This window comes from Lissotriton vulgaris, chromosome 7 (assembly GCF_964263255.1).
Source record: "Lissotriton vulgaris chromosome 7, aLisVul1.2, whole genome shotgun sequence".
Lineage (NCBI taxonomy): Eukaryota > Metazoa > Chordata > Amphibia > Caudata > Salamandridae > Lissotriton > Lissotriton vulgaris.
In genome coordinates, this window is record NC_141695.1 from 1,667,133,547 (window position 1) to 1,667,160,532 (window position 26,986).

The 26,986-nt window shown below is 48.0% G+C and overlaps 1 protein-coding gene across 2 annotated transcripts in view; it reads right to left on the reverse strand.

Moving 5' to 3' along the window:
- CCM2L (CCM2 like scaffold protein) overlaps nt 1-26,986 on the reverse strand; it is an 84,339-nt gene that overhangs the window by 21,905 nt on the left and 35,448 nt on the right. The window contains exons 2-7 of one of the 2 annotated variants that reach the window (XM_086932678.1): nt 21,000-21,167; nt 18,287-18,370; nt 11,588-11,771; nt 10,262-10,803; nt 9,598-9,730; nt 6,699-6,762 (exon numbers count right to left, since the gene is read on the reverse strand). In XM_086932678.1, coding sequence (XP_086788804.1) covers nt 6,699-6,762; nt 9,598-9,730; nt 10,262-10,803; nt 11,588-11,771; nt 18,287-18,370; nt 21,000-21,167 — 1,175 coding nt within the window. Of the gene's footprint in view, nt 1-6,698; nt 6,763-9,597; nt 9,731-10,261; nt 10,804-11,587; nt 11,772-18,279; nt 18,371-20,999; nt 21,168-26,986 lie in introns of both variants that reach the window. The other variant, XM_086932679.1, reaches the window with a different exon arrangement.

A 26,986-nucleotide genomic window follows, 5' to 3' on the forward strand; every position in this document is an offset into this window, starting at 1 on the left:
ACCACACACAGTTCGAGAGTATGCACAGCATGAGACTTGCACTGGAGTGCTGTTGCTGCTCTGGGAAGCATGGACCGGACACCACACACAGTTGGGAAGCATGGACCTGAGAGCATGCACAGCATGAGACTTGCACTGGAGTGCTGTGGCTGCTCTGGGAAGCATGGAACTGACACCACACACAGTTCGAGAGTATGACAGCATGAGACTTGCACTGGAGTGCTGTTGCTGCTCTGGGAAGCATGGACCGGACACCACACACAGTTGGGAAGCATGGACCTGAGAGCATGCACAGCATGAGACTTGCACTAGAGTGCTATGGCTGCTCTGGGAAGCATGGAACTGACACCACACACAGTTCGAGAGTATGCACAGCATGAGACTTGCACTGGAGTGCTGTGGCTGCTCAGGGAAGCATGGACCTGACACAACAGACAGTTGGTAAGCATGGACCTGAGAGTATGCACAGCATGAGACTTGTACTGCAGTGCTCTAGCTGCTCTGGGAAGCATGGACCTGAGAGCATGCACAGCATGAGACTTGCACTAGAGTGCTATGGCTGCTCTGGGAAGCATTACCTGACACCACACACAGTTGGGAAGCATGGACCTGAGAGCATGCACAGCATGAGACTTGCACTAGAGTGATATGGCTGCTCTGGGAAGCATGGACCTGACACCACACACAGTTGGGAAGCATGGACCATAGAGCATGCACAGCATGAGACTTGCACTGGAGTGCTGTGGCTGCTTTGGGAAGCATGGACCTGACACCACACACAGATGGGAAGCCTGGACCTGACACCACACACAGTTGGGAAGCATGGACCTGAGAGCATGCACAGCATGAGACTTGCACTAGAGTGCTGTGGCTGCTCTGGGAAGCATGGACCTGACACCACACACAGTTGGGAAGCATGGGCCTGAGACCATGCACAGCATGAGACTTGCACTGGAGTGCTGTGGCTGCTTTGGGGAGCATGGACCTGACACCACACACAGTTCGAGAGCATGCACAGCATGAGACTTGCACTGGAGTGCTGTGGCTGCTTTGGGAAGCATGGACCTGACACCACACACAGTTCGAGAGCATGCACAGCATGAGACTTGCACTGGAGTGCTATGGCTGCTCTGGGAAGCATGGAACTGACACCACACACAGTGTGGAAGCATGGACCTGAGAGCATGCACAGCATGAGACTTGCACTGGAGTGCTGTGGCTGCTCAGGGAAGCATGGACCTGACACCACACACAGTTTGGAAGCATGGACCTGAGAGCATGCACAGCACGAGACTTGTACTGCAGTGCTGTAGCTGCTCTCGAAAGCATGGACCTGACACCACACACAGTTCGAGAGCATGCACAGCATGGGACTTGCACTGGATTGCTGTTGCTGCTCTGGGAAGCATGGACCTGACACCACACACAGTTGGGAAGCATGGACCTGAGAGCATGCACAGCATGAGACTTGCACTAGAGTGCTATGGCTGCTCTGGGAAGCATGGAACTGACACCACACACAGTTCGAGAGTATGCACAGCATGAGACTTGCACTGGAGTGCTGTGGCTGCTCAGGGAAGCATGGACCTGACACAACAGACAGTTGGTAAGCATGGACCTGAGAGTATGCACAGCATGAGACTTGTACTGCAGTGCTCTAGCTGCTCTGGGAAGCATGGACCTGAGAGCATGCACAGCATGAGACTTGCACTAGAGTGCTATGGCTACTCTGGGAAGCATGGACCTGACACCACACACAGCTGGGAAGCATGGACCTGAGAGCATGCACAGCATGAGACTTGCACTACAGTGCTATGGCTGCTCTGGGAAGCATGGACCTGACACCACACACAGTTGGGAAGCATGGACCATAGAGCATGCACAGCATGAGACTTGCACTGGAGTGCTGTGGCTGCTTTGGGAAGCATAGACCTGACACCACACACAGATGGGAAGCCTGGACCTGACACCACACACAGTTGGGAAGCATGGACCTGAGAGCATGCACAGCATGAGACTTGCACTAGAGTGCTGTGGCTGCTCTGGGAAGCATGGACCTGACACCACACACAGTTGGGAAGCATGGACCTGAGAGCATGCACAGCATGAGACTTGCACTGGAGTGCTGTGGCTGCTTTGGGAAGCATGGACCTGACACCACACACAGTTCGAGAGCATGCACAGCATGAGACTTGCACTGGAGTGCTGTGGCTGCTTTGGGAAGCATGGACCTGACACCACACACAGTTTGAGAGCATGCACAGCATGAGACTTGCACAGGAGTGCTATGGCTGCTCTGGGAAGCATGGAACTGACACCACACACAGTTTGGAAGCATGGACCTGAGAGCATGCACAGCATGAGACTTGCACTGGAGTGCTGTGGCTGCTCAGGGAAGCATGGACCTGACACCACACACAGTTTGGAAGCATGGACCTGAGAGCATGCACATCATGAGACTTGTACTGCAGTGCTGTAGCTGCTCTCGAAAGCATGGACCTGACACCACACACAGTTCGAGAGCATGCACAGCATGGGACTTGCACTGGAGTGCTGTTGCTGCTCTGGGAAGCATGGACCTGACACCACACACAGTTGGGAAGCATGGACCTGAGAGCATGCATAGCATGAGACTTGCACTGGAGTGCCATGGCTGCTCTGGGAAGCATGGAACTGACACCACACACAGTTCGAAAGTATGCACAGCATGGGACTTGCACTGGAGTTCTGTTGCTGCTCTGGGAAGCATGGACCTGACACCACACACAGTTGGGAAGCATGGACCTAAGAGCATGCATAGCATGAGACTTGCACTGGAGTGCCATGGCTGCTCTGGGAAGCATGGACCTGACGCCACACACAGTTGGGAAGCATGGACCTGAGAGCATGCACAGCATGAGACTTGCACTGGAGTGCTGTGGCTGCTCAGGGAAGCATGGACCTGACACAACAGACAGTTGGTAAGCATGGACCTGAGAGTATGCACAGCATGAGACTTGTACTGCAGTGCTCTAGCTGCTCTGGGAAGCATGGACCTGAGAGCATGCACAGCATGAGACTTGCACTAGAGTGCTGTGGCTGCTCTGGGAAGCATGGACCTGACACCACACACAGTTTGGAAGCATGGACCTGAGAGCATGCACAGCACGAGACTTGTACTGCAGTGCTGTAGCTGCTCTCGAAAGCATGGACCTGACACCACACACAGTTCGAGAGCATGCACAGCATGGGACTTGCACTGGAGTGCTGTTGCTGCTCTGGGAAGCATGGACCTGACACCACACACAGTTGGGAAGCATGGACCTGAGAGCATGCATAGCATGAGACTTGCACTGGAGTGCTATGGCTGCTCTGGGAAGCATGGAACTGACACCACACACAGTTCGAGAGTATGCACAGCATGAGACTTGCACTGGAGTGCTGTTGCTGCTCTGGGAAGCATGGACCGGACACCACACACAGTTGGGAAGCATGGACCTGAGAGCATGCACAGCATGAGACTTGCACTAGAGTGCTATGGCTGCTCTGGGAAGCATGGAACTGACACCACACACAGTTCGAGAGTATGCACAGCATGAGACTTGCACTGGAGTGCTGTTGCCGCTCTGGGAAGCATGGACCGGACACCACACACAGTTGGGAAGCATGGACCTGAGAGCATGCATAGCATGAGACTTGCACTGGAGTGCTATGGCTGCTCTGGGAAGCATGGAACTGACACCACACACAGTTCGAGAGTATGCACAGCATGAGACTTGCACTGGAGTGCTGTTGCTGCTCTGGGAAGCATGGACCAGACACCACACACAGTTGGGAAGCATGGACCTGAGAGCATGCACAGCATGAGACTTGCACTGGAGTGCTGTGGCTGCTCAGGGAAGCATGGACCTGACACAACAGACAGTTGGTAAGCATGGACCTGAGAGTATGCACAGCATGAGACTTGTACTGCAGTGCTCTAGCTGCTCTGGGAAGCATGGACCTGAGAGCATGCACAGCATGAGACTTGCACTAGAGTGCTATGGCTGCTCTGGGAAGCATGGACCTGACACCACACACAGTTGGGAAGCATGGACCTGAGAGCATGCACAGCATGAGACTTGCACTACAGTGCTATGGCTGCTCTGGGAAGCATGGACCTGACACCACACACAGTTGGGAAGCATGGACCATAGAGCATGCACAGCATGAGACTTGCACTGGAGTGCTGTGGCTGCTTTGGGAAGCATGGACCTGACACCACACACAGATGGGAAGCCTGGACCTGACACCACACACAGTTGGGAAGCATGGACCTGAGAGCATGCACAGCATGAGACTTGCACTAGAGTGCTGTGGCTGCTCTGGGAAGCATGGACCTGACACCACACACAGTTGGGAAGCATGGACCTGAGAGCATGCACAGCATGAGACTTGCACTGGAGTGCTGTGGCTGCTTTGGGAAGCATGGACCTGACACCACACACAGTTCGAGAGCATGCACAGCATGAGACTTGCACTGGAGTGCTGTGGCTGCTTTGGGAAGCATGGACCTGACACCACACACAGTTCGAGAGCATGCACAGCATGAGACTTGCACAGGAGTGCTATGGCTGCTCTGGGAAGCATGGAACTGACACCACACACAGCTTGGAAGCATGGACCTGAGAGCATGCACAGCATGAGACTTGCACTGGAGTGCTGTGGCTGCTCAGGGAAGCATGGACCTGACACCACACACAGTTTGGAAGCATGGACCTGAGAGCATGCACATCATGAGACTTGTACTGCAGTGCTGTAGCTGCTCTCGAAAGCATGGACCTGACACCACACACAGTTCGAGAGCATGCACAGCATGGGACTTGCACTGGAGTGCTGTTGCTGCTCTGGGAAGCATGGACCTGACACCACACACAGTTGGGAAGCATGGACCTGAGAGCATGCATAGCATGAGACTTGCACTGGAGTGCCATGGCTGCTCTGGGAAGCATGGAACTGACACCACACACAGTTCGAGAGTATGCACAGCATGAGACTTGCACTGGAGTGCTGTTGCTGCTCTGGGAAGCATGGACTGGACACCACACACAGTTGGGAAGCATGGACCTGAGAGCATGCACAGCATGAGACTTGCACTGGAGTGCTGTGGCTGCTCTAGAAAGCATGGACCTGAAGCCATGCACAGCTTGGGGCCTGTGCTACAAGTGCAAGTGTGACATTGGGATGCACTGACCCGAGACCATGCACTGCATGCGGCTCGTGCTGGGAGAGCAAGCGTGATTGCAGGAAGCATAAACCTGAGATCATAAACAGCATAGAACCTGCACTGGAGTGCAGTGGTGGCTATGGAAAGCATGAAACGGACACAATGCGCAGTAGGGATGAACTTGTCCTGACAGTGCAGTTGAGATGCGACCTAAGGAAGCATTGACCTGCGAGCATGCACAACACTGGAGTGCAATTGGGGGGAGTACTTCGCTGACACTGTTAAGTTCGCCCCATGCTGGATTTCCAGCCCAGATTTGTTTATATCCTGAGAAGGATGGTGCCCAGCTCTACACCAAGACTGGCTCCCAGATGAGACATGCCCACAAGTACCTTGGGACTTAGATCACCCTGCAAGGATTCTGGTAGATTCACCCACCCTAGGCACACTAGGATAGGGGATGCTAGGTAGGAGCACAGATATAATTGTACTTCTATGCAAGTATATAAACTATGTAACAGCACAATGGTTGAATTGCTCATTTTATTTACCATTCTCGTGATGATGATTACTCAATTTTGTTTCCTACTATTGATAATTGCAGCACACATATTTTACACAAACATCTTATTGCTTCAAAAAATACTTGAAATGCAAATTTGTGTACTTGTGTTTGTCTCTGGGCATTTATGAGTTATCAAACGAAAAGGCTTTATCTGTTTCCACGATTTACTTGGGGAGTCAGGGTTGTCATGTTCTGAGGTTGCACATATGACAGATGATGCACTGCGAGATAGCCAGGACTAAGGCCAACATATCCTGATGGTGCGCATGGACTCAGTCTCTCACACAGTTTTGACGTTTATGTTGTTCAAACAAACTCACAGTTTTACTGAAAAAGTATGAACTGTACGACATGGCTGTAGGCTGGGAGTGCAAGCCCGACAGAGAAAAGCATGGTCCTGAGATCATGAACATCATGGTACTTGTACTGAATTGCAGTGGCGGCTTTGTGTAGCATAGGATAAAACTAAGTGCAGTATGGATAAGCCTGTTCTGAGAGTAGTGCAATGGGGAATCAGGGAAGCAAGGAGCTTGCTCTAGGAATGCAGTGGACCCGAGACCATGAAAAGCATGGAGGCTCTACTGGTAGTGTTGGCTATGGAAAGCGTAGAATTGAGAGCATGCGCAGTATGGAACTTGCACTGGGAAAGAAGCTGTGGCCTCAGGATGCATGGACTCGACCCCATGTACGGCATAAAAATTCCACTGCGAGGGCAACAGTGAATTGAGGAAACATGGACCTCGGACCACGTACAGTAAGGAGCTTGCACTGGAGTGTACCAGTGACTCTTAGCAGCATGGTCCTGAGCACACAAACAACAAGGGACTGCGCTGGAAGTGAGGCTGTGACTCCTGCAAACATGGAGCAAAGATCATGTGCAGCGTGTACTGGGAGTGCAGTGGTGACTCTGTAAAGCACAGAGATTGTCAGGGAAAGCAAAGTACTTACAAAGAGCTGCAGCAGCTGAAATCGGCATCATATCCGTAGGTCACGTCTGTGCCGCGACTGTCACCTGTGGGAATACAGATCACATACATGGCTTTAGGAGCATAGTGGCCCTCACACATTAGCACATAAATCATTGTCCAGGACTGGCAAGCCTAATACTGGCAAGTCCCACAATTTGCAGCACAGAGGACTCAAACCTGGACCTACCACTGGCTTGATATCAGCATTGAAAGAACAAAATGAAGGAGTACTACCCGATGAGGGTAAATGAAGGCTTTTGTTTAAACAGAAGGAAATATTATTCCTTTGTTAGGAAACCCCTCACTCACCACCTGGTGGTGACTTGCTTCATCATCGGGGCCCACCCAAGTGGCCTAGCGTCACTTGGGTGTGCTTCAACACCTGCAACTGCAGTGGAGCTGGTAGTGAGATGTGGGGTGCAAACAAAAATGTGTAAGTGTTAAAAATTGTCCTGGTAGTCTTTTATTTAGGATTTAATAAAAAAGTAACTGGACAAAGGTTAAAAATCAAAGTTGAGATAGTAGTAGGGAAGTTACGGCCTACTTATCTCTGTTTTATGTGATGGTCGACATGTTTCTACCATAAGGGGAAAATCCCCGGTATTCCTCAGGACCAAAACAAGGAAGTGGGTGGTATGTGCCCCCTAAAAGACACACCCAGCCCTAAATCCTTGGACATCAGAAGAAAAAATAAACTTCTGGAACGCACACCTAAAGTGTAGGGTGCTGCAAAACAATGCTGGTGCTCGGATCGAGCTGCATCAGGCAGGGGCAGGGCGCTATGCCGAACACAACATATTAGTTTGTACGGGCGGGATCAGGCGGGTCACCTACTTCGCCGTGCTCGCTGCTTGGAAGTCACTTGTGTCTTTTAGGGGGCACATACCACCCACTTCCTTGTTTTGGTCCTGAGGAATACCGGGGATTTTCTCCTTATGGTAGAAACATGTCGACCATCACATAAAACAGAGATAAGTAGGCCGTAACTTCCCTACTACTATCTCAACTTTGATTTTTAACCTTTGTCCAGTTACTTTTTTATTAAATCCTAAATAAAAGACTACCAGGACAATTTTTAACACTTACACATTTTTGTTTGCACCCCACATCTCACTACCAGCTCCACTGCAGTTGCAGGTGTTGAAGCACACCCAAGTGACGCTAGGCCACTTGGGTGGGCCCCGATGATGAAGCAAGTCACCACCAGGTGGTGAGTGAGGGGTTTCCTAACAAAGGAATAATATTTCCTTCTGTTTAAACAAAAGCCTTCATTTACCCTCATCGGGTAGTACTCCTTCATTTTGTTCTTTCATACCTTGACCCAGGGAATCAGGAGTATTCCCCGTCCGACGACTACGGACGCAATTCCTTACTCTCCTACTTGTTTTCCAAGATTGATATCAGCATTACCAGAACCCTCATACCAGCATTACAACTGATCCAAAACCAGCAGGAACAGCGCTCACCAGCAGGATTACAACTGGCCTGCCAACAAATGACTACCAATCTAGTTCTAGCATTAGTATTCCTGCATCAAAACAGCATTATCCAACCCGAATATCATCACCACGCTTGACCCAATATCAGCATTACTACTGCCCCAATATTATTACCCACACATCCACCAATGCCAACATCACGACTGACCCACCAACAGCGAAGCATTGGCAAATGACCACAATATACTTAGTGCTGCCCATGGGTAGCATCCAGAATTCTACTGGCAGAATTAAGCGTAAACGGACTAAACATTTCTGCTCCATTTCTTTGTGGCTCAATCTGGATTCTGCAGTTCTGGCTCACTAATGTGTAGTTTAGGTCCTTAGGATTCTTCGGGACTCTTTTAAGACTCACTTTCAAGCGGGGACTTCTGGAGTTAAGTAACACCTTGGGTTTATGGTTAAAATTGAACATTTAATTCAGAATATTTGGACTTTATCATGACTTTTGTTTTATGATTCCATGAAACTATTTAACTGCATTGGGTTCTGAACTGAATGTTGTTGTCAAAGGCCTTTTCCTAAAGGGTGTTAACTAGCAACTTCCAGTAATGCTCCTCCTTCCTTGTGCCTACCTCTGCTGATAATAACTGCATGCAGGGCTAAAGGAAGGCACCAAAGGCTAAACTACTCTCCAACCACTGCCTAACTTTGGTCAATCCAATAAAAACTATCATGCACCCTCACACCAGACAGTGAACAGTACTAGAGCAAACCACACGGTGTCATCACTCACTACTGTGCCAGACATTTTAGATAACCCTGGGCATAGTTCGCGTAGTAGCACTACGCGTAGCTCCGCGAAGTGCACTTCGCAGTACGCACGCTATGTGTAGCTACGCGAACTGCGTAGTGCGGTAGGGAAAATGCTGTTCGCACTGATTGCACAGTGCCGGATGCTTGTCCGCACTGTGCAATCATTGCAAATGGCATCTTGCATAGTGCAAGCGGTCGTTTTCTGCCGCTTGAGTAGATTTGTATTCGAGCGGCAGCTTTCTCAACGTGGACTAGTATTTTCTCATCGCGAGCGGTCGCGAGCATACGCGAGCTCTCTCAATGTGACCTCCCCTCGTTGAGAATCTCGCCAGGAGGTTTATTTTCCACGCTTGTGATCGGCAACTTGATGTTGCTGATCACGAATGAGGAGAATGTCTCGCCGGGATGGTAATTTTGCTCGCTCGCGGTCGCCAACTTGACGTTGAGGACCACGAGCCAGCAAAAAGTGCCTGCTACGCTATGCGTTTTTGCACTGTGCTACGTGCAATTCGAGTAGCCCGTAGCTGCGCAAACTACGCACACTCTGTAAGCGTAGCGTAGTGTTCTGCTCAGGGTTAATTTTAGGCCTAAGCAATGAATACATGAAATGTGAGTGGGACCCACTCCTGGACAGCCATGGTCGCTCCGGGCTGGATGTGTAGTGGAATCCGGCGCGATCCACACACTCGATGCTCTGGTCACCGTAGATAATTTGGAACACTTGGCATAAGAGGGCACAAGATTCTTCACCAGCGTCCTGTGTGCAAGAGAAGAGGCCAGTTAGTTCAGAGAGGATCAAGTAAAGGATGGCACAGTCAGATTAGACACCCACCCACCCAGAAGTGTGAGCTCCCTCACAGAAGCGTGACCTTCTTCCAAAAAAGTACTGTCTTATCATGGCTACCTACTTTCTGTGCATTGGCGTATTGCAAAATAACAAGTCTACAAATATTATAAAGAGCATTAGAGCTATACAAAGACCAAGTGAGGCCCCCTTCGAGATTAGCCCATACGCACGCTTTATGTCCCATTTGTCCCTTCAGTGTAAGCTCTCACTCACCCGCACAAGCTTCCTCCCTTCTAGTAGTGCATGCTCCCTCCCAGCATAGCTTCACCCAAGCAGAAGTCCCTGCTTCACTCCATATGATCAAGCAAGATGGACTTTCTCCTAGCAATATGAGGTCGCAGTAGAGCTCCCACCCTAGCAGGACTTCTCCCCCAGCAGAGGTCTTCGAGAAATGTGGAAGTACTGGGCAGTCTGGGTGTGGCTCCTTGTCTTATGACATACCTTGTTCTCCACGGCCAGGATGATCAGGTTGCAGTAGGCGTCAGGACTTGGTACTTTTGGGTCCAGTGGGGAGCTTCCCATGTGCCGCCGCTCCCAGCTCCCATACGTCTTTCCCCTCTCCCAGCTCCCACTGTAAGCTTGTCCTCTCTCCCAGCTGCCTGTAGGCTTGCCCGTCTTCCCCCTCTCCCAGCTGCCAGCGGGTTTTCCTGTGTTCCTTTTCTCCCAACTCCCACTAAATGTGAACCTTCTTTCCCAACTGCCGAAGGCCCGCCCTCCTTGCTTCTTCTCCCAACTGCGGTTTGCCTGCTTTCTCTCCAGGCTCCCTCCCCCCGTAGGGCGGCCATCTTGGCCTGTCCGTGACATTTTCCAGTCCAGGCTGCATATGGTGTGACGTCGCTCCATGTTGCCTCCTGGCTGTTTAGGCTCTGTGCTGCTGCCAACCTGGCTCGTCTCTGCTGATCCACCTGTGGGTTTCTGCTCTGCCTCGCTGCCCGGGTATTTACCAAGGCTTCCTCCGGCAGGGACAGGGTCAACACCCAGACCTGCAAAATGTAAGAAAGAAAGGGCATCAGAGGAAGCCAGTGAGTAGGCTATCCCCAATCAAAGAGATGCTAGAAGAGGCGGTGGAGACAAAAACAGTACTATGGGGCACCGGGGGTTGGGCAGCAGTATGGCTGTTTGAGCGGCATGCCTAAGAAAATGCTAGTAGTTTAGATTAGGGTCTTTTGCTGTAAGGGCAACAGCCTATGTGAGTTGGCGGGGCAACTGACTGGGTGGGGCAGAAAAACGCATCTAATAGGGTTTTTCTGGGTTGCAGACAAACAGGCACAAGCACAAGGTTCTAGCATTGAGCCCAAAAGGGGTTGTGGCCTGGCTGGGGGACACCTTGGCACAGGGAGCGGATGGGAGAAGTTGTGGTCAGGTGTTGAAGGATAAGAGTGAGAAGAAAGGGGTGTTGCTAAATTGTGAATTGTTGCAGTTGAGTTGTTGTTTCATGTAGGGGGAGGCTCACTGGTGGTGGGGGAGTAGTTTATTCCATGTATTAGTGAGGTGGGGAGTATTCAAATTGCTTCCCTGTCCTAATAAAGAGGCCTTTTACTTGATGGGGAGTCCAGTTATTGTCCCATATTGACCGATGAACTTAAAATAAAAAGACATGGGATGGTGGAGTAGGCCAATGGCAGGACCAAAGCAAGAGAAATCTACAGATGATAGACAGTGTGGGTTAGAGGGACCATGATTGCTAAGGTAACCTTTGTTAACCCCTCCTATAGCAGACCCCATGCCAGAGCTGGAGGTAGAGTGACGTATGAGGAGACCCCATACCAGTCTTCAGGACGAGCAGGTGCAGGGCGTCATCCCGCAAGTAGGAGGCGGCTGCAATTTCATGCGTGGGGATCCGCAGGATCAGCTCCTCGTTGTCCCGCCAGGTCAGGAGGAGGCAGCGGGCCGACAGGCTCAGGATGCAGTCCTGCTCCACCGTAGTCTTGAGGGGGAGTTCCTTCAGCTGCTGCAGGGATGGGGAGTCGGGATTAGGGTGGGGGCTCAGAGCTTTACAGAGCTGAAGAAGGGAGGATGGTACACCACAGACTGGACACTAGATTCAAAGGCACTAATCACACACAGGGAAACGCCCAGGGGTTCAGAGTTAGGACAATGAGTGCACACTCAACTGGGACACAGCACTGATCACCCAAAAATCTAAACTTTAAAACTGAGCTTGTGGGAAGCATTAGGGCTTTTAAGATGGAGCTCTGAAGAGCTCCATCCTTTCAGGGAGCACTTTCTTCCAAACACCTTGGTAAATAGGAAATGTACTTGGTTGTAAAGCACCTCAAGTGGGAGCAATGGAACATACTACTTTAGCACTTGGAATTCATTCCACAGATCTCGGCGACACCTCGCAACAGCAATGCGCAGAGTACATTTGAGTCCTAATCAGATGTGTCCCTAACTGAGGAGGGTTCTCTTTGTCTCTTTTGTAAAACCTTAAAACCCTATTCCAGGGTCGTAGCTTGTGGGGGAGGGTGGGGGGTGTTACACATCCCTAATAAATGCATCATCCATGAGATGGTTGGGTCCAGGCACTCAGAGCTGGGTTTGGCGGTGCCAGGGTTAAATTTCTCTATGGTTCATAAGCACTCACAGAACATGCAGGTGCCCCCCTTAACCTCTCAAGCACTTGTTGAGACTGGACCCTTTATCTGCCTTCTGCTAGCCACATGGCAAAGAACACGAAAAACAATTATTAGGAAACATTGAGACTTCATAACTCATGTCCTGGGGGGTCTCATAAACAATATCAAAATATCTTTGCCATGAAGGGAAGAGGAGGTTTAGTAGCAGAAGCCCTCTGTTCGATAGTCTTTCTACTTTTTATTACAGAGATTAGAGATGTGAATTACACAATGCCCTCTTGTACTTTAGTGTTTTATAGCGGACGGTCAGGGATGAATTAAGAATTTGAACCCTTCCATATTTCTGTTCATACTTTCCAGCTGACATTTTTATCGCTGGTAAATTGGACTTTCAAGTCTCTAAATGCAAATGTGCACAAATACACTGGCCTTTTTGTTCATATAAATAAGTGTTAAGAATGTTGGAAGGCATATTATTTATTTGTTGGAGAGGTACCATGCTAGTTACCCAGTGGCTCCTGCAATTTGATATCTCCACCTCCTCGATTTATTCTATATTTAGACTCCATGGACAGAATATTGTTTGAAGAACAGCACATTAAACCTGAGATGCTTCTGCTGGTATAACTAGCACTGGCAAAGCCACTGATCTCGCCTTTGAAACCTATTGACTTCGTCAGTGGTTTAAAAAAATATCCAACGTGGCCAGCCGTGTCATGTTGAAGGCACGCGCAACATGCATGGAAATGCCTGTAAAATGACACAGGTGCTTTTTTTTATTTGCCATTTGAAGTTGGATTGGCAAATAAAATGAAAAATATGTGTGAAAGCATTTTTTTAAGTGGGGGTGGGGGTGGGATCAAACAGTGAGGGTGTGCGTGGGCGGAGATTACTCCAAGTTAGTATATAAAGAGAGTGGATCTGGAGACTTTGTAATACGTCTCAAACATGCTAAGTTCTGTCAGTGTAGAAGAATAGACTGAATATCATCCCAGTAGGCAACTACAAACAAGTAGAGACTGTCTTTTAGAAAATCGCTGATTAGATTCTGAAAGGCTGCTGGTGCACTGGCTATGCCAAATGGCATTACAAAATATTCAGTATGGCCATATTAAGTGTTAAAAGCAGTTTTCAATCCATCCACCATCTTTATCAGTGCCAAAGTGTAAGCACCCCAAAGTTGCAGTTTTGTGAACATTTTGCTTATCGTCATTGATGCAATAATGTGGAAATTAGATGCAACGAATGTTGACTGCGAATGGCGATGGCCTTAAATGTGTGGTAGTCTATTTAAAGTCTTAATTCTCCATGACGTTTAGGGACGAATAAGATAGGTGTGCAAGCAGTGGATATGGAGTACTGGAAACATCCCTTTGCCAGAGAATCTTAAATGTACTTCTTCTTCATATATGGTGAGGGCATACATTTGACTTTGAAGAATCAATTTTAACAATCATAAGATCTTCTTGGTGGCAAGATATTGGCTCTTTTTTCTTCAATTACATCGAGATGAAAATTATAGTGAGAGGATACAGTGCAGGAAGAATCGCAGGAATTATCGCCTGATGGCCTAACTCGAGATAGTGTAGCAGTGACAAAAAAGGTGAGCACAAAAGAAGGGACTCACATGAGTGAACCAATCGATGGCGGAAGTACCCACCAACTTCCGATTTTGCTAGCCATAACTGGAAGACAGTACTGGCTTAGATACTGCTAGAGTCTCTTTTAATCTGGAAGCGAAGGACCATCTACCTGGAATACATCGATGGCACCTTGGATTGCGAAATCAAGCATTAATAAAACAGAGGGCGAAAAGGGTGGTTGCCATTTTGAAACATGCATAACTCTAACCATGTACAAGGGAGAGAATGCAGTGGGCAAAGGTTGTCCATTGCTTTCCTGGTGACCAATGCTGCAGTCCCCCAGAAACTGGTAAGCAGGGACAATTATCACCTTATGGTGAAGGTGGAGAATCAGGCTGAAACTTTCTGCCAACCTAGGCATCCCCAGTGACACAGTGAACCTAGCGGGAAGAAAACGTAAAGGACCTTTGCTGTACCATCCATTAGTTCAAGGGCTAGTATAAAGTTCTAGAAAAAACGTCCATGAAGGAGCAGAGCAAAAAGAGTGCGGCGACCGTAAAGGGCCTCCTTTTGATGTTATCTGTATTCATCCTTTTAACACATGGTGGCTTGAAGGATCCAACACAAATCCTAGCTCAGACCACACTGGTGTCAAACATGAACTCTGCATGGAGATTTGGCATTTTCTTCCCCCAAACAGCTAGAGGGGGAGCACACTGCTGGAAAGAAAGTCAGCACCAGTTCTCCCATGTATGATGGTAGCTGCAGTTCTTATTGTTTTCGAATTACGTGCAAATAGAAAAGTATTTGCCACCACTTGTGGGAGCAGCCGGTACTTGCTTTTCTGGACACTTGTTTCCAGGTTACCCGGGTACAGTGCATCATGTAATCTGTCGCAGATCTGATGAAACTCCCTGAGCATGTACAATGTGCAGGAAGAGGGGGAAGCCAACAGTGTGTGGAGGAGGGCTGGGCAGCCGTGGATTGCTCAAGTCCGAGTGGGAGTGGCAGGGGTACTTTGAGGCAATGAGGGAACAGGCAGCTCTAGTGAGAGTGGCACTGCATCCTTGTGGGACAGCCTGGCTGTGTAATGCAGGAAGGGTACAATCAGGACAGCTTGGGTGTATGTGAAGAGAGTGCGGCGGATAGTGCGCCAGCGGTGGTGGTAGGGCCACAGTGCCACAGGACAGCGGGGGAGCCTGGGGCAGCACAGGGCAGATCTGGACAACTTGGGTACGGGGTCATGGACAACTGAGTTCAGGCAGGTACACCTCTGTTGCGATGGTGGCGTGGGCCGATTCCAGTCATATGGGTGCAGGTGAGTGACAAGAAGGCCTGAACAGGGAGCACCACTGCATAGACTTTCACTGATTTAGCAATGGTGGTTTCCCACCGTAGTGAAATGCTTCTGAAGATGTCTCTTTTTAAATGACCAAAAGTGGCCCATTGTGAGGAACACTCTGTGTAAATTCCCTCACCCCTAGAATATACATGCTGGAGTAGTGAGCACCCTGCTCATTGCCATGTGACTGACATGTTTTACAAGCGCATATATAAAATGCAATGTAACCCCTTAGCGCTGGGATTTTATAAACTGAGTGTTACATATTTAGCTTAAGATTTTCTTGTTCAGGAAGATTGATTTTTTCTGTTAGAAGTGAATCTCAACACTTCTCCAGAGTGCACTGTGGAGCCTGTTGTTACACACTGTGGATGCTTCACTGTTGTTAAATGTTTACCTTTGGAGGTTTTCTAGAGCCAGACTGTCAGGCTAACCAGCATTTAAGACTAGATGTGTGGCTGGATGTTCTGGGGAATATGACACACGTCACAGAAGATGAGTCTGATGGTAGAGCAGCATTGCATGCAATAAACATGTCTTGTCTGGGAGGTCCTAATGTAGCGTTGCGGCGGGCGGCTATTCCCCGCAACTGCTGAACGCGCAGTGTGAGACACTGGAGTGCAGTTATGGCCTTTTTTGGGGTCGGTTTGGTCGCTCCCGGTCTCTGGAACTGGTGTGAAGTAAAGGAGGGAGGCAAAGTGTTTGTAATAAATTAGGACATGCTACATATTCAGCTAGCATTTAAGTGGCAGAGCCAGATGGTATGTGGAGACGAGGGTAGGGTTACAGATTAAAAGTCAGCTGGTTGTCTACATAGGGTGAACGCGGTTGGGCTGGGGGTGGTCTGCTCTGAGTGAGTGAGTGGGATTGAGGCAGTGAAGTCAGGGGAGAGCTGAGTGGGATATCCAGAAAGGCAAGGATGATGTAGGGGATTGGGGAGCAGAAGAGCCCCATTAGTCCTGTACTTTTTGGTTGAACAGGATGGTAAAGGTGGCTGTGGGTAGAGCTGTAATGCTCAGAAGTAGGTACAATGCGGTTGCAAACAGGGACAGTGGCTAATCTAATGCAGGCCAGGTAGGTACAGAGTAGGTGCAAAGATTAAGATTCTCTTTCCAGTCGTGTTTCAGACACCTCAGGGTATACGAGCGCTCTACAAATCTTGTTAACGTAACATTACAAAGGAAAGGGAAAACGAATAATTCCAAATGCATGGTACGGGAATGTCCAATGTGGGTAGGGTGTGGGGTACAGGTCACTAATCATAAACTTAAGTTCACATGTGCAGTGTACCATGGTTAATGCCTAGATTATCTCAAGAGCAAGCTGTAGAGCTCTTCCTGTTCTATAAGCAGCAGAACTGCTCAGGCAGGGGCGTAGTATGGTCAGTAATATTTTTTTTGGGGGGTGCACTTCAGACTTTCTGACAATCAGGCTGGCATATAATGTCTCAATACATTATAGGATAAGCAGGGAGCATGAGAGGGGTCTAAGAAGCAATGGAAAGGGAGAGGAATGCAGATTGGTAAGAGTACTAAGATAGAAAACACAATATTTGGTAAAAAGAACTAATATTCTGAGGACTTTCAAAAGAGAGAGGGAGAGAGTGTGTGTTCGTTTTTGTCTGTATCCATTTTGATATTTGACTGACATCTCACAATACCCAACTGAAAGCACCTGTACCCAGCTATTTATCAGAAAATACATTTATTGGGGTTGTAACACCCCAAACACCCCCACCTGAAGCTACTCCCCTGTTTCCCTGAAGCCCATGAACTAAGGGGTCTCTTCCCTGCCAGGCCTGTGCTTGATGTGATCTCTATGGAGAAGGGTGCTGTGTTATGCACCTCTAAAAGTACGGAGGTTTTGTTAGTAAGGGAATGAATCAAAAACCCACGAGTGTTTGCCCCAGTACCCCACGATTGGGGTCAAGGACAGACGTTTCTGGTCCTCGCTGCACTATAGCCATCTTGGCTTCAACTTCTGAGTTTACAGAGATGTAGCACTTGGATATGGGGGCGCAGGGAACCCTCGTACCTACTGCAGTGGGTGAACGGATTGAACCTGTGCTAATGGTACTTTACCCCTCTCAGTCATAAGTAATGATAGGCAGCAGATTAGCTGAAATAACATGGATCTATGGAAACTGCACAGCTGGGATGGGGTGGGCTCTGCCTAAATGGGGCTTAGTTGAGATGGGGCAGATTCCCTAAAATAACGCCCGCAGAGTGAGCTTCAGACTCCTCCAAATCTATCTCAGAGGACTGGAGCCATCACTGTTTGATGCTGGCAGGAACTGCTACCTGGAAAGTAAGTGACTACAGTGCAGGCCACAGCGCCTCCCCAATTCAATAAACAACAGAGAATGGCCTGTAAAAATGTAAGTACAGACTTAAGAGATACAAAACGAGTGGAGAATATTGAATTATTTGTGCAGTAAAGTGCACAGCACAGCGAGATACCAGTAAACTACATAAACGCTCACACTTATACTATGGAGCCACTTCTCACACTAGTGTGGGCCCCTGGGATGCAAGGGCCTGCAGGTGCCCCACTGGTCTCTTTCACAGCCCTTCCTGTGTAGACACATGTGTCCCTGTGACACTCTTCCCAGGGGGCTCTCACAGAAGACTCCAATGTCCTTCGCCTGTCCCTGCAGGTACCCTGGCTTCCAAAGCTAGAAGCAACACACAAACTCCAAGAGCATTAAAGAGAATTGTGAAGCTAGGAAAGCAGATACAAAGGGGGACATTCTCAAAAACAAGACTCTCACATTGAAAGCAGACACAAGACACTCACACTGAAAGCAGATCAGGCTGCTGTCTTCACTGGCAGTGTCTATCTCTCCCAGTCACATATATAACAGCTGTCCATAAATCAAGATATTGTATGTTCACCTATCTGGTAGAAACACACACACACATGCACAAGCAAACACAAGCACACAAACACACTTACTTCTTACCCTGGCTGTGTCGAGCAGCTGGAGCATCTCATCACGGCTGGACGGGTTCAACGAAGAGATCACCCAGGTCAAGTGACCTAAAAACTGGAGATGAAAGTAGTGTCAACACCTCTCCATAGCAAACTAGAAAACTTACTGGCAAGTGAACATGGAAGTGCAGCAAGACCATGGCATGTCAGAAAACCATGCAATAGGGTGGCCTTTTGTGAGTTTCCATCCTGCAAAACCTCTTGTGTTTAAATGTACTGACTGCTGGTGGGTATCATTAGTTACTCTCAAAAAGTATGATGGGCTTGTAGTCTCTGGCCGGTCACAAAATAAACTTGGTGCAATGGGTGAGCTGCACAATGGATAATGCTGAGCAGCATGAATTGTATCTGCTCTTCTACAGCAGCCAGATCAGTTTCTTGTCTGTGGGCTTAATTTAGTACAGGCCGGTATCTAAGTCTGACTTCTTTGTTCCGGACTGTTTGTTTTCCTTGTGATTGTCTCGGGCGGGTCAGAAAAGTCAACACAGTCCAATCTAGAGCCTGGTTTGAGGATTACATGAATTGGAAAATTTGCATTTTAGGAACTTATTGTGGACAACCTGGACTAGCCTTTGGGGCTTATCCGGAACCTGATGGTCGTCATTGGGATCTCGATAGTACCCCCATCTGGGGCCACCAAGTTACCTTTGTTCTAGCACAAGATGGCCTGGGCGATGTTTTGAAAGGACGATACTCCTCTTCTTCATATACTTCTCTGGCACGCAGCAGACAACCAATTGACTCATCAACAAATACCCGCCACTACCCACGCTGAAACGCCCGTTGCGAACAGCGAGTAGCAACATGTAGATGCTGAGCTGGAAGAGTGAATGGTTTAATCCACGAGGGTCTATCCAGTACACAACACGGAAGACAGACAAAACTACTCTCACCTGTTGAATGTTTCCGGCACCCAGGGGTTCAGCAGACCTATTGGCTTTGTCTTTTAGCCAGTTGAGAACCACCACATGGTCCACACTCTGGAAGGCCATTTACATCTCCAAAATTGTGTAGATTCTGTCTGTTTTTTCATAGAAGAGGCTCTTATGTTTGTGAGGCATCTCTCGGTGAGGTGCTGTATGGTCTTAAGTACAACCTAGAACTACCCAGTACATTGTTGTCCTCAATAAACATTGCAACTAATTTAAAACGTCACCCTTTATGATCGATCTGATCTTCGCTCGTAAGAGTCCCTTGTCAATGAAACTAAAGTTAGATGGACCACAACATCTCTGTTTGGGTTTCTCTGTCCGACTGCATAGCTCAAGGTGTGCCACATTGTCCTTCGGATGAATCTTTGTTGACAATGGTCTGCTCCTAATTCTCTCCATGTAGACATTTGTGGTATGAGTGCTGGAATCCAACTATGTTATCATTATGGAATTGTGCCTTAGGCCTGCCCCCAAAATGAATGTATCCCCATTTGCAGCAATTCAAGATCTTTTATAGCAAAGCCTATGAAGATCATTCACATCAATGAGACTTGTTTCACCAATTTTTTACAGCTACGAAGAGCAACATTTATGATGATGTACTAGATGAACAGTTAGTTAATCCAACTATGCTGAGTGTACCTTGCATTGCACCTCAAATAACTTTGACTGATTTTTAACCTTTATTCATTTATGGTTACATCGGTTATTTGTCTTAGCATAATGTATGCTAAGAGTGAAACCTCAGCCTCCCCTGTTAACATCTGCCAAGCGAATGTATCTGAGCTTCTAACATCCTCTGCTGTTATAGTTAATCGGCTCTGAGACATATTGAATGCATCTCTAACTACTGATCGAATTGATGCCTCTTCTGAAAAAGTAATCACTATTCCTTTAACACCATGCGCGCTAGCGGAATTCCGCTCGCACGCTGGGATTTGCGAAAACGCACTTTACGTGACGAGCTGGGCTCGTCATCAGCGTGCGAGGAGGCTACGCCATGACGAGCCCAGCTCGTCATCAGCGTGGAAGGGGTTAATAAAGAAACCACAGTTGGGCCTTGAGGGGGTGGCCAAACCATGCTTATGACTTTCTATAGAATATAACACAATTATAAATAGTAGTAACATAAAAGGGTTTGGTTGGCCAGAGGAAGTACAAAAATGCGCAGACTCGCCAGGCCTTTCCTGCTATCTTGTTACGCTGTTCTCTTTCGACTAGCATCACAAAACCTGGCCATTGGAGCCACTTCCCTTGCATCAAACAACTCAATTAGCATTCTACTTCATACTTGGCAGCTGTGGGCACCACATTCAACTGTTTCAGTAGTAGTAGGTTGGGATGCCATCTTCTGTCTAGTGCCACCACAGTAGCTTGATGTCCTTTTTGTTGCAATCTCTGGGACAAGATAGCTCATTGACTTAATGCTTGCACTGACATTGTTGTGATCTGAAAGTCAAAAGTCTGAATCTTGGTAAGAGATGATTGTGGTCTCGGCGAGGTCTGTAAATCGAGTATCTTTACATTGGGTAATAGTTACCCCTCTACTACAACTCTTTACAAACAGCAGAAAAGGTGCTCTAAAACAAGGTGTTTGGTTTTATTTTGATGGGCCCTAAGCCTGGCACTGAGATTTCTGGACCTCACTCTCATTGGAGCCAGTTTTGCTAGTCATCGTCTCTAGCTCACCACCATGTTCTTGACTCATCTTTATCTTAGACACCCTCCTCCCTCCACAAAGTAGTGCCTCACCTTCACTTCCTTTTCCACGTAGTCACGCAGCAGGATCTGTGGGTCCAGCAGGTAGTCGGGGGGATAGGCGGGGACAGAGTGCAGCGGTCTCCGGTGGTTACAGTTCCGCACAGCGTGCCTCCTGGCAGACTTAGGAAAAACCAGACGCTTGATTGGAGAAGCGAACCCCTAAGAAGACATCCCCAGAAACAGAAAGGGGTTGAGTCAGAGTGTAGTAAGGGAAAGAAACAAATTACTGGCATAGCGGCATGGGTTGAGCAAGGAAGCATGGGTGCAGAAGGGTGAGCAAGGGAACAGAAGCAGGGAGCATGGCCAGAGCTGCCAACCTTGGAACTGGGGAACCTATTTCGAGTCTGGTGTTGGATCAACATCCTGTGATTCTGGGCAAATCACTTAATCTCCCTGTGCCTACTAAAAATGAATATGTCTTTGTATGACGTAACTGCTGCTCATGTAAACTGCTCCAATACCTTTGGGTTGAGTTTGCGCTATATAAAACTGCAATTTTGTTGTTGTTGTAAATAATAGGGTGAGGAAGAGAGCATTATGAGCAAAAGGGTATGTGTGAGGTAGGTAAGGTAGGATGCGGAAGAGAGTCCAGGGCGAGGAAGGGAGCAAAGGATGAGGAACAAAGGAAGAACAGGTCGAGCGAGAGGTTGCATTGTAACCAAGGGTGTGCTGAATTAGGAGGGTACTGCATGGAGACCAAAGTAGGACAGTAAGGACAGGTGGTTCCGCGGAACCAGATGAACGTGAAGTGAGCAAGGTTAACAGGATGGGAGCACAGGCCAGGGTGAGAAAGGATGCACAGGGTGACAAATGGAGTGGGTATATTGCAAGTAACCAGGCCTGATTCCAGGGTTTAGGATATAGGAGGGCCATGAAGCAGCATGGGTGGGCCATGAAGATGAAAGGGCCTGTTTCAATCCTTAGCTGCCCACAGTGTCATAGTCACAGATTCTGAAGTTAACAACTGGACTTTCAATTTGGTGTCTAGCATCTCAACCAGTTTTTGACTGTCACTTATGTAAGCAGAGTGTATTTTAGGTAAAGGTTTGATTGTCAGTTCCTTCAATAGAATGTATTTTATTTAAAACACAAACGAAACGTGCTGCTCATGTGAAAGCCTCAAAACTGAACTTTCTCTTCTAAATTATGTCTGGCCTGTTCCCGTCTCTCTTCAGTTCTCTTTCTTTCTCCCACTAGTATCTCCTATTTCCACCACACACACGCCACCCATCACTAGCATTTCCCATGTGTCTGTACATTAGGTCTGGGCCTGCTGGATGGTCTTTTAGGGGTGTGAGTCATTTCTATTAGTTTGAATTCTGTAATCCTGGTGGTTTGCAACTATGTGTTTATCTCTTCTGCTCTCTCTGCCTCACTTTCCTTTTCCTCCACCTCACCCACCTTCCTCTCTGCCACCCGTTCTCTCTCTCCACCTCACAATCTGCTCTCTCTCCATCTCAACCTCCTTTCATTCCACTTCATCCTGCTCTCCTGTGCCCTCAAACTCTGCATCTTCTCACAGCACTCTCTTTTCCCTTCATCGCAACCTCCTCTTTCTCTGCCTCACCCTTCTCTTTCCGCACCACATCCTCCTCTCTTCCTGCCTTGGCCTTCATTCCCTCTCTACCTCATCCTCCTCTCTTCCTGCCTTGGCCTTCATTCCCTCTCTACCTCATCCTCCTCTCTTCCTGCCTTGGCCTTCATTCCCTCTCTACCTCATCCTCCTCTCTTCCTGCCTTGGCCTTCATTCCCTCTATACCTCATCCTCCTCTCTTCCTGCCTTGGCCTTCACTCCCTCTCTACCTCATCCTCCTCTCTTCCTGCCTTGGCCTTCATTCCCTCTCTACCACATCTTCCTCTCTTCCTGCCTTGGCCTTCATTCCCTCTCTACCTCATCCTCCTCTCTTCCTGCCTTGGCCTTCATTCCCTCTCTACCTCATCCTCCTCTCTTCCTGCCTTGGCCTTCATTCCCTCTCTACCTCATCCTCCTCTCTTCCTGCCTTGGCCTTCACTCCCTCTCTACCTCATCCTCCTCTCTTCCTGCCTTGGCCTTCATTCCCTCTCTACCACATCTTCCTCTCTTCCTGCCTATCACTATTCGGGTATGGGGTTTGACTAAATCCTAGTGGGATTCTTGGCTCTTAGACTTAGGCTCTTAGACTTAGGTTTTTAGGCTTAGGCTCTTTCGCACCAACTCACATGCTAGGTACACTTAGGTACATCTAGACTGGCAACTTAGGAGTAAGCACTTTATTTTATAAATGCATTTCATATTTATGTATGTGTTCATGACTATTGCAAAGTGGTAGAACAATACTATTATTTTTATTCACGGTACTGCTGGTTCTATATCTCTGCTACTGTGTTACAGATGTAGCAGCGCACTAATTTTACATGAGAAGAACAACGGTACAATAGCTTCTTATTGTAAACACGCTCAACTGTTTCTTTTGTGTATCTCTCTGAGAGCAAAACAAGCAAGCTCGAGTGACTGGGTGAAAGTAGTATATTGTTTCCACGAGTCTGAGGTTATTATGTTCTGAGGTTGCCAAAACTAATTTCTCTGATAACAGGAGATTCTAGTGGCACTGTGAGCTAGCTAATGCAAAAACATCGGCTGACATATCCGGTGGGGGTGTACAGAGGCAGTTTGCCACCAAGCCCACAGTATATGTTATCCGTAAACAGCGTAGGTCCTGCATGAAAGGGTACTATCGGAACTACACTACAAGTCTGTAAGCACTATTTTCTTGAATGCGTTTCTCCTACTGCAGGCACAAAGGCCTGAAGACTTACCTTTTTCCCAGGGTAGTGTAATTCTGTGATTGTGTATCTGGTCAGGTAGAGTCAAAGCGCCAGGATACCCTCTGGGTGATAGTAGCGCTATACAAGTGTGCAATACAATACAATACAACATGCTTCCCTGCAACATTCAGTGCACCATGCACACTTTGACTTTCCAAGCAGCCCAGGACAATGGCGGCCATTTCTTTGAAGTGAAATAAGTCTCACATTTACAAGAGTTTCAGCTATTGGTATTGTAAATGACAATGCCTTTTATTTATGTGTTAATTATCAAAATAGATAAATAAAAGGCATTGTCATTTACAATGCCAATAGATTAAATCTCTCAAATGCGAGACCTTTTGCATTGCAAATGCTTGTTCATTTAGGCTGCGCGTTAATTTATATGTAGCTACCTTACAGTGAAAGAGCACAAAAAAACGTATAGAATATTTAGTTTTTTAGCCACCCCTTTGACCACGCCCACTGAGCCCCCCCTTGCATACAGCATCATCACAGTTCCCATACTTGTTTTAATGCACTTCGACCGCTGATCCCCACTGATTTCACACCTGTCCCCAGGCACTTAAAGTAGCCCAAGGCATCGTTGGTTTTATTGACAGGTAGACAGGCTGGGCAAGCGGGACTACAGACCCACATGACGTACTTCATTAAGAAATAGTACAAAATATGTTTTTCCGCTTGTGAATTGGCCTTGGGAGCGCCACAGGGCTACCTTGTGGGAAGGGGCGTGGGGAGGGAGCTCGCCCACCTTCTCTAGAACCAGGCTTGCAAGTCACAAAGGGTGTGCATGACGAACAAGGGACATTGGGCGCAAACATAAGCGAGCCGATCGAATGATAACTAGGACAGCAGAGCAGCATATATGGTGCCACGTGCCAGTCAGATTTCACTCGCTAAAACGTCTGCCAAATGCTCTAACTGAGAAGACTCTACAGTCAGCGCTGCTAAGCGTCACACATTCTGCAATTTAACTCCACAATTAATTAAATACATTCAAAGTAGCAAGACTGCCACCTGCTGGTGGAACGTGGAACTGAACGATCGAAGTACAATGTGATGTCGTCAGAAGGCAGGCATTCCAAGTCTGCTAGTTGAACAAACTGGAAGACAGTGTCACTCACTCAGGACAGCCTGCATGACCCCGTAAACTGTAAATAATCTCCCGCGCTGAATGGAACAGTTTAGCCGTTTCATATATCCGCTACACTTGCATGTGTGTGACACGTGTCACTATTAGCTGCTCTCGGAGGTCCTGGACTGATACCTCCACACGTTTACTCTTGAATAGCAGCAAAAACTCCCCAATTACACTTTGAGGGAGCACCAGGACTACCCCCACACTTGCCCTTAAGTAGCTGTCACAGCCTGATACCGCTTCTCATTGACTGAACGGGAGAAGAACATTTACCATCTCCTTCCAATCCTTTCCCTGGCAGTTTGATCCTTGTCTACCCCGAGATTGTCTCTTAAACCACTTAGGGCCACTTGTACAACCATTAGGAATGCTTTTTGATGAAGCAGTCTTTTCTTTTTTTAATGGATCTCGTTTCATACCATTTTCCTTAAAGGAAACGGGGTGCGCTTACAAAGAAAGAAATGAAACCTTGACTTTTTTTTAAGAATACCTACTCTTAAATTTTTTTTTAGTTACAATCTCAAAGGAGAAGTTATTCTTTGGGGACCCTTTTTTCCTTTTTGAATGGGTTACCACCAGTTTAAAACTAGTGGTAAAGTATTACTGTTTTGCGACCGGAATTCACTCAGTGGTGGCTGCCATGTACCAAGGGTGGTGAGGCTTTGGGGGGGACACCAAAAAAAACCACTTACCTTGAGGCACAACACAATGTCCTCCTCCACCGGTTGTGTCTCTTCCAGGCAGGCTCCAACGCAGTACCAGGAAACTGCACTAACCATTCCTGGCGCTGCTCTCACCATTATGAGAGAAGTGCCTAAGAGCACTGGAGGCCTGCACTTTCTCTAACCCAGTGGTCTAAGACAGCTAGATCAGAGAACTTTAAAATGTGCTTGTTTGGCTGCCTGTCCCAAGACGGCTGGCCAAAAAGGCATGCACATTTTAAAGCACACAGCTCCCTGCTGCCACTTGCCAGCACTTGCCCGCCCGTTCTGTCGCTCAATTCAGTACAGGTCGGTTACTGAAAAATAAAATGGTAGTAAATAAACTTTATCACAATTTTATTCCTCAACTCTGGCCTGTGGGGCAACGCTCCTCTGCTTAAATGGAGGAGCCACCCCTGGAGCAGTGAGTTTTTATTCTTGCAGATTTCATGCTGTGAAACTCTTCCGCAACGAGTACACAGAGACAGCTGTTTAAGGCCCAATGTACGAGGGTCTTTGAGGTATTTTTGGTGAGGCCATGGGAGATCCTGCGAGCTTTTTGCTGATACTGGATGTCTAAGGGATAGAGAGACTGTGGTATCCTGCTGAGCCCGCTCTGTGGAACAACCACTCTCCGAATGCCTGATGTCTGTGCAGAATGACTGCAAAGCCAGGCAGGCCTGCCAAGCTGCGGGCCACCTGCAGCCTTACACCCCACCCCTTCTACTGATGACAAAGAGCCTGCAGCAGACCGAGGCAGCTTAGCTTCATTCAGTGCTTTAAGTCAGTGTGTGCTGCATCATCGCACCGCAGCAGCGGCTCCTCACTGAGTGTAAAAGGAATTTTTTTTAATGATAACGCAACGTTAATAGCGTTACATTATTATCATTTTATTTTTCTGTATGGAGCCCGAGTCAGGTTAGGGCAGGGCCGGCTGGGCTGTGTCACAGCGAGAAGGAAGAGTGCTATAAGATGCACCATAAGAACACATGGCGGTTTGGCCGGCCGTATTGGGCAGACCAAACCGTCATGCGCACTTAGCATTTCTCCACCCATCTTTTATGATCGAAATAAAGATTATTTGAATTGAATTGAATTGAATTTGAATTTCTCCACCCAACTGTATTGCAAGCCCGGGTGGAGAGAACATGCACAGGCTCCCACTCCCTGTCTGAGTGCCGAACCAGGCTGCTCAGACCAATCACAACACTGCTGTCATGCATTGTGTTCGGCTAAGGGGAGTCTGGGAGCTTGAGTGCTTCCGTGCTGCCAGGAAGATAAGAGTACAGAGGAGAGGAGGCAGCCCTTCGCAAGTAAGTGAACTTTTTATTTTT